This window comes from Poecilia reticulata, linkage group LG20, assembly GCF_000633615.1.
Source record: "Poecilia reticulata strain Guanapo linkage group LG20, Guppy_female_1.0+MT, whole genome shotgun sequence".
Lineage (NCBI taxonomy): Eukaryota > Metazoa > Chordata > Actinopteri > Cyprinodontiformes > Poeciliidae > Poecilia > Poecilia reticulata.
The window spans coordinates 13,641,349-13,650,175 of NC_024350.1; the positions used below are offsets into that span (position 1 = coordinate 13,641,349).

An 8,827-nucleotide genomic window follows, 5' to 3' on the forward strand; every position below is an offset into this window, starting at 1 on the left:
CTGGCCTTCTGGGCCCCTGCAGCTACATCGTAACCACATGGATTTTTAAACTGATAAGGATCCAATCAGACTTTTTTTTTTTTTCATCTTTAACAAAAAGAAACTCTGCTGCACTTTTAAAAAGCCATGTCAACAAGCTCGAATCTAAGTGATCCTGAGGATGACGAGATATTCCACAGAAGTGTCTCTGCAAGCATGAGGAAAATCACCCGCCTCAGTACCAGGCGGTATTTGGACAAAGATCTGGAAGGCGAGGGTGTGGAGAGGAGGATCCAGCAGGACCACAGCAGGCTCTCCAAGGCACACCAGAAGGAGTCGAGGCAGTCTCAGAGGAACGCCGCCAACGCTCGGGAGAGGGCGAGGATGAGAGTGCTGAGCAAAGCTTTCTCCAGACTGAAAACGAGCCTGCCCTGGGTTCCCGCAGACACCAAATTGTCAAAACTGGACACGCTGCGTCTCGCGTCCAGCTACATCTGTCATCTCAGACAGATCCTGCAGGAGGACCGGCTGGAGGACAGCTTTGCACATCCAGTCAGTCTGGTACGAAACGTCTCCAACGGCCGTGCTTGGTAAAAAAAGATACTTTAATGGGAAATAAAGCTCCATTTATTAAATAAGCATGACCACATCTGTCTCATGTTGAGCCTTAAAAGTTTTCTTGATAATTTTTTGAGACTAATTAGTATCTAATTTCTTCTGTTATTGTTCTGTGTGAATTTTTCCAGACGTGGCCCTTCATGTCGACAGGAAGATCAGAGGAGGACATCTCATCCGCTGTAAGACTTTGTGGCGCTACAGCGTAGTCCGTCTCTTCTCACCTCAAAAAGCATCTCCAGAACTGACTCTGAGATTTGCTTTCATGTCCACCTGTCTGCATATTATGGTTTTGTAGTTAAACAACTCTATGAACTGTAATGTTTTACTGTGTACATGTGTTTAGGCCTGCTTCGTTTATTAGCCTTTAGGTGTTTTTGAATTGTTTTTGAATTTGATTTATTTTTTTGTGATGATATTGATCGCTGATTGCTGAATCAGAGTATCATTAAATAGCATGGGTTTGATTTAACATCAGTAAACAAACAGGTTTATGGTAAATACACAAAGCTTATGTAGTGCTATTCAAATCTTATTGACATCTTATAACATTTTAGCAATAACTTATGGTACACAATTTGTCCTATTTTCACAAATACATTAAAATCCAAGCCTATTTTGTTACTGTGGATTTACATTGGTGTAATAATAAATAGAGAGAAAAAAAAGCACTGTTGGATTTTATTATTTCTTTATTTGCTTCATAAGAGACAGATTTTGTGTTTTAAGTGCTAAGGCATTTTTATTTCAGTTGTTAATTATCAGCCGATTGTGCAAATTGTTAAACCTCTCAGCCTCCACTAACATAGAGCAACACAGCAGCCGGTTCTGAAAGTGTTTGGTTTGAATCATTTCCTTTATTATGACGTGTTTCTGCTTCACATCATAAGTCACTGAAAATCCCTTCTGAGAATTGCATTTCAAAAAGTGCAATTTTTTTAAATTGCATTTCCCGAGAAATTCACGTATCCCCGAGACGATGATACGTGAAAGGTAAAACTTGCTACATTTACCTCGTTGTGTGCGCGAGGTGAAGGAGCGTAAGGCGCGCTGAAGTATAAGCGAAAACATCATCGCCGCCCCCTCCAGACGGGGTTTTGACGCCCCCTCTGGTGCAGCACCCCTATGCGTTGCATGCGCTGCATACCCACTTTTTGCGCCACTGTGTCTTTACATAAAGAGTTGTATTTATAGTCACCTGCAGTATTTCCAGTCACCCCAGTTTAACTTTCTCAAATGCAAGGGAAGTGTAACCTTCTTTCAGCCAGCTCGTCTGCAGTGCAAAGCAACATTTAAGGACGGCTCAGCTCAGCGCTCCACTGCCCAATGCTTCAAACAGCTGAGAGAAAACTCTTTCTCACCTGATTGGTGACTGTGTTCATAGATGTCCACTGTGGGACTTTGTGCTGGTGCTCTGAAGGACTGACGATTTGTCCATCAGAGTTTACAGCCATCGCCTGTAAACTGCGTGGTTACAAACTGATGGATTGGTATCATACACTGATCTCCTGCTGCTATTCTTTTGGTCCTGTATCCTAAACTTTTCATTGTTTTGTTTTTCTGTCTGTTTTAGCCTTTTTAGAGCTGAAAAGATGTCTGCACCTGTCCCAAGGCAATTCCTTAAAGACTTAGAAACAATTCTGATCCCCAGGCTCAGCAACGACTTTGTTGGGATTGTTTTTGGAAAAAGGTTCATCTGTGTGTAGAAATACTTTCAGCTGTTTTTACTAACCTGTTTTCTTTGGCATATTTGTGTACTTCTTTTTTTTTTTTTTTGCAGATGTAGTTCATTCATGAAAATTATAAACATTTTAAAAAATCTGTTGAAGACTATGAATGAATCTTTAATTCATAGACTTCAGCGGTAAATGACAATAAACACAGAAGAAGCCTACGATAAAATGAGAAGGACAAATGTGTCTGCCACTTCTGATGTTCTTAATATTCCGTGATACGTCATATCAGGTGCAAACATTCTTTTATATGTCACGTAACTTCTAGAAAATGTGTGACTGCTCATTAAATATCAGGAAATGCATCTTTAGCCATCTTGAGGAGCACATGCGGTGTTTTCTCTCTTGTTTGTTTTCAAAATCTGTCTGAACCTCACATCTGCCGTCAGGGGTCTTGAGAACTTGGGACCATGTCTGTAAGATTGTAGACTTTCAAAATTCAGTCAAAACAAAGTTAAAGGATAAAAACATCCTGTAGGTTTGAGTTGGAAATTCAGGAAGAAGAGTGAAGGTCAGCGGCAGAGCATCGTGTTCAGTCAGCCAAACGTGCAATTCCCAAATGTGCAAGCTTGCACTCAACAGCCTCCACTCTTAGTAGACAGAATGGATAATAGTGATCTCTTGATGCTGCAGCTCTTTCATGCGGTTAAACCCCACAACGATGGGAGCACAGATGGATCGAGATCTTTTCTGAGGCGGTCTACTGGGACGCCCGGACAAAAAACTGTTTAAACACAGAAAGAAACGGGGAGAAGAGAGGATGAGTTTTCATCAGGTTAGTGCAGAGCTGCAGCTGTTGCCATCTTGGTGAGTTTCCCAGATCCTTAAACCGTTCTCCTGGGACACACCGGTCACTGCTGGGCCCAAGCAGCTAATGAGCTGCCTTCTCACACTCGGCCGTCCTCTGTTCTTGGACCGTTCCCTGCAGTTGGAGCCCGAAAAAGTAAAAGTGACTTCTAAATGCCTGATGTGCAACTTGACTGCACTGAAAATGAGCTCCCATTAATCAAAACTGGCAAGATGTCAACAGAACTCGGAGTCTAGCAGAGTTAGCATTTCTGCCACATGATCTACATTTTCAGAGGATAATTTTTTTTTTACTAATGATTTTCTAAAAATACATTTTCATGACAAGGAGGATGCATGGTGAAAGACACTAAAACAAAGCTGCGTTCTACATTATATTGAAAGGCGCATTGAGGTTCATGTCTTTGACGCTACAAGGCTGCCACCTAGTGGTGACAAACAATGTCAAAATACATAAGGTTATTTAGAAACCTTTTAGAAGACGTATATGTAATTTACAAACATTAATTCTTCCTCGTGTTGTTTTTGGATTTATGCAACACTGATGGCCTCTTGCACCCAACAATTATTCCTCCACACACTTTTTAGACCAGAAAAAACAAATATTTACATTTATGCAGGTAAATCAGATTGCTCAAAATGCACAAAGAAACAGGAGCAAAAGACAGAAAACAAACTTATAAACTTATATATATCTGTCAAACTATCATGACTATCGTGAATCCTCTGATGGTAAAGGCTTTCTGTCTTTGAACTTGAAGGATTCAACAAACTTGAAGACACAGACAGTTTTCAAACAGAAATTAAGGTCTCTAATAATTCTGGCTACAGTCTAATAACCACAAGATGACATCAGCTAGAAAAGTCCTTAAAGAATAAAAATGCCTCCTTGAAAATGTCCAGTTTGTTCATCTGGACTTTGCAAGAGAACAGCAAACATCTAACACTGAAAGGTGGGAGAAGCTTTAATTGTGAAGCCACTATAAATTCACGAGGATGGATTCACATCAAGCACGCCATCTCTTTCAAAATGTCACTGACAAAGTTTGGTCCACTCACAAGAGAGAGTTTCGTTTTGAAAGCATTTTGTCTTATTTTGGGGTCATGGCTGGAGTTTGGTTATAAACGTCTTCTCGACTTATGCACAGCCTGTTTCGAATCCAAAATGCCCTCTGAGTTCGTAACCGTCTAAATTTTTTGGTTTCACACAACCTGATTGTGATACAACACAGTGAAATGTTGATACTTGTGATTTTATGCCAATCTTTCCATTTTATTACGGGAGGATAATCAGAAAAATGGGAAGCAGTGTGACGATTACGAAACGTGTGGGAGCAAGAGTATTCCACTGAAAAAAGTGCAGATTGTGTTCGATGAAGCCGAGTTCTTCTGTTGTGTTTCAGTATTGATGAAGATTAATAACCCAAAGCAAGAAAGGCTGCAATGCATTTTTTTTTTTTTTGCCAAAGTGTCAATTTTGATCCCTAACATTTGTGCAAGACACATCAACAATTAATCAAAAATGTTCCAACATTAAAACACATAGTTGCAGTAACATAAACCGCTGAGAACACAAAGGAACAAAATCAGGAGAGCAATGATGAGCAACAACCAGCGGGAGGACAAAATAGCAACAAGGAAGAAAAGCATCAACAAAACAGGACAATTTGTCTAAACTAGGAGGCATTTGTACTAGAGGAGCTTATTACATGATGGGGGCAAAGTGATTGATGAGTAACAGCCAAGATGGAGGAGCAGGCTCGAGGCAACTGAGGACAACTAATGAAAGTGAACGACTAAATACAGAGGCAGCTACAGAATACAGCAAGAAGACACAGGGGACACTCAGAAACTACAACCAACACAAGACTGACTCAAAATATAAACACTAGGATTCAACAATAATTGATAGAAAAGCAACAACAACCCCACTCTTTTCTACTCCCCCCATTCCAAAAGGCAGATTTAACAGTTAATAAAATTGTTTAATTAATTTTCTTTCTTCTCAGGTTTAGGTTTATTTTACTGCAGTGTCATTCAGATAGTTGAACACCGAAGCTGCCATATTTATTGGAACCCCTGGTTTAAATGTGTGTTATATTGGTTCTAGGGGAAACATTTCAGTACAGAATAATCACAGACAGCTACACGTTTTAAATGGTGTCTACTTTGAGGAGAAATGGAGAAACACAAATTATCTCCTAATTTAGTTGGATTATATTTATCAGTATTTAAGAAAAACACCTTTAGACAAATGTTTCACAGCGACGGTTCATGCAGTATTTTTACCAGAGTACTGAGTTATTGTTCAGAGAGCTATAATTTTCTTGTCCAGCAGAGGTCAGTATTTATTCACGTTTGTCAACATGATAGCGGCGTGCTATTTGCTGGGAATTAGGACGCATCATACGAAGTTACGCTTTCCACAAAATTTTCAGAGCCAATCCAAAACGTTTATGTGTTTTTTTTAACAACAAAGTAATTCCGAGCAAATGCATTTCTAAGTCTTTGTTTTTGAAAGATTTGGCACAGCCTCGCTGTTTTTATACATCAGAAACATTTCTCATTTGAAAGATAATTTCCATGAACAGGAAGGTACTTTGTGTCCAATGTCAACACGAGAAGTTCAGCAAGGCTCCCTTTGTAGCTACACCCCAAAAAAACACCGAGTTTGCTCCATGAAACTTGCAGAAATCCACCCCAAGTGCTCTGACTTGTCCTAGACCGCTTTGTTACTTCGTATCAACTCTAACTTGAACAGGATTATTAAAATGTTATACATTTCAGTCATATTTATTTGATGGACACGTTGCTTTTTTTTTTTTGGAATATGCATTACTTTTTCAGATAGTAACATTTTGACCTCTAATCTCTCATCTCACAAAACTTATATTAAAAATGTTTTTTTTTCCATGCAACCTTTCTTAAGATTTATTTGTAAAGTTTGCAATCACTAATGTCCTATGAAATCAGGACCCAGAGCAACAAAGACAGTTGGAAGCGAACCTGAGACAAAAAAAAAACAACAAAAAAAACCTTTTGTAATAATTTTGGAACATATGCATAGACCTAAGAGTGACATATTTGTAATCACTGGGCGTTTGCCAACGCAACACAAGATTTTAACGTTTACATTTGTTCGGTCAGATATTGTCCACTGTGTCTGCAGATTGACAAAAATATAAACAACGCTTCAAGATAATTCATCTCTATGGAATAAGTGGAACAGTTGCTATGAGACGTTGGTTGTAATGCTTTTAAATTATTATTGTATATCTTGTGTTTTCTTTTTAGCTGAAGACAAAATGATCTCTGACGTTTTCTTTCCAAGATTTTCTTTGCTGAAGTGTAAACACAATAAACTGTTGGGAATTAAACTGAAAATCCGAAACAAACACACTGTGCACAATATCTGTGTAAAAAAGGGGAAGGTATTGTGGACCAAGTGATCTGTTGCTCATGGAGAAGACACTCTCCTCTACTCCACAGATGATTTGGTTGCAGCGAGTGACTGGCGGCCTTGCTCTCAGGGGAGGACTGGCGCTCTTTGTGTCGTGATGAGCTGAGTTCTATGAAAAGAAGGCATTAAAAAAAAAAGAGACCAGGGAAAAGACTGGAAGGGAGATGTGAAAAGATGGAGGGATAAAAAAGGTAGGAAAGCTCGACAAAACAGCGTCCGCATCAGCCTTGCGGGCATTCCTCCGTCTTGTCTACCATTGTCTGAGTGTAACTTGGCGGGAGGACAGAGAACAGAATATCAGTCCTGATCTGCTTGGGTGGAGTCTTGATTCCTGCTTCGCTGCCAATAAGAGCCAAGAGGAAATAGATATTTGTGTTTGCTCTCAGGGTGTCATCCAGACAGCCCGGGCCTTGTTTACAAGAACTGGGCGGTGGCTGCAGCTCATTATCGCCTCCTAACCTTTCTGTGTCTCTAACGATGAAATTTACACCACACGGTTGCTTCTCCCGACTTGTTTTGGATGCTCACTTACTTTCACTTGAGAGGGATTGATCGGAACTGTACATTACAGGCGGTTCAGATCTAACTTGCAGAAAGTAATCTTACTTGCTTGGCTGCTTCGTTGAGTAGAAATCCGGATCATTAGCAAGCAAAGACTGACTTGGGCTTTTATCATCATAAACCGAGTTCAAACTCAACAATATCATATTATTTTATGCAAAAACAATTTCATGAGCCTTTAAGTTGTTGTCTTGTTTGTATTGGGTGGTAAGCCGCACAAAAGCTGATCATTATTAGCAGGGGAAATGGAGGTCAGAAGTGGTGCATCTCAAATGGTTGTCCCAGTTGAAACGCATAACAAGAACGATATTTGTAAAGTATTTCTGATCATAATAATTGTATTAACTTAAAATTTTATTTTAAAGTAAAATTTTTCTATACTATCCAGAACCACTGAGCTCCAAAATACTTTCATTTTTTGCCACATTTCATAATTTACACGATCCGCATTGCTTTTTTTTTTAAGATATAAACTTTATGAAAGTAATTTTTGGTAGGTCAGTAATCCTGGAACAATTAAAACACACTGGAGAGGGAAAGTTACATCAGATCAGCGAAAATGCTCCCACTCCCCAGTAATTTGCTTCACCCAGGAAGTGCATTGCTGGCACATCATCTCCTGCCACCATTTGCCATCTAAATAGTCTTTGGCTTTATTGTAAATAGCCATCAAATCCAAACAAGACGAACATTGTAAAGATTCACAAATCAGCGTCCACGTGATCGTAAAAGTCAACTTTGTCCTTGGCTCCTCTTGGGAACAGCCACTAGCTTTAACCTCTAGCCTTCATGAACAAGTACTTATATTACAGTGGATTAATATGAAATGAAGATGCCAGGAGAGGCATGTGTGTCAAGTGAGATGCTCCTTGTAACATTAAGAAGAAAAAAACACACTAAAAAGATCCTGAACTATCCTTTTACGGTGTTATCTATGCATACATTTGTTATAAAATAGACAAAAATAAAAAAGAGAGAAAATGTTTGTAGCTTGAATAGGAATGGATTTGATCGAGGCTGATGTGTAATCCTAATGAGGGATTACAGGAGAATCTGTTTTGAGACAAGGATTTTTTTTTAACAAAACCCTCTTAACCCGTCTGAATAGTTTCACACAGATGGACTTGGTCCCGTCCCCGGCGCCTTCCCCCTCCGGTGCCGTATTCTCCCCAAGTTCATCTTCTGACATTACAAAGACGACCACATCTTGACAATGGAGATTATATATTTTCCTCCACAATGGCTCCCAGTATCCGCTCAAGGCGAAGCTCAGAAAAGCAGCGCGGGTTTTCCCATCCCCGTCAGACGGCAGCCCAGCCCAATGGAGAAATGAGTCCCCTGGTTGCTCTAAGGCCCGACCTGTCAGCAGTCCAGAGGGATTAGCCATTCATAGCCAACGTATTGTTCTCTGGACCACAATGGGTTACGTGGGGCCCAATCCTTTGTCATCAAGTCTGTTGTGAACTTTTGCTGGGGCAACAACAGTGTAACACACCTGCAAAGTACGGATTAGACCTTTTTTTTCCATATTCTCCTACCTGTTCTCTCGTGTCGTCTTCTTTTACTACCACTGGGGAAGTTCCCTGTGGTGATGATGTCCACATTAAAAAGGAAACTTGGTGTAAATGAACGACTGTTTGCTCAAATGGTTCCTATTTGTTGTCACATTATT

General features: G+C 39.9%; 1 protein-coding gene across 2 annotated transcripts; it reads left to right on the forward strand.

Moving 5' to 3' along the window:
* msc (musculin (activated B-cell factor-1)) lies at positions 1–1,234 on the forward strand. 2 transcript variants are annotated; one of them, XM_008396371.1, is made up of 2 exons: positions 1–540; positions 726–1,234. In XM_008396371.1, the coding sequence occupies exons 1-2, from the start codon at positions 127–129 to the stop codon at positions 801–803; spliced, it is 492 nt and encodes a 163-aa protein (XP_008394593.1). In that variant the 5' UTR covers positions 1–126; the 3' UTR covers positions 804–1,234. The 2 variants fall into 2 exon arrangements, with proteins under 2 accessions (XP_008394593.1, XP_008394594.1); XM_008396372.1 differs by having other exon boundaries at positions 1–569; positions 726–803.
* The last annotated feature ends 7,593 nt before the right edge of the window (positions 1,235–8,827 follow it).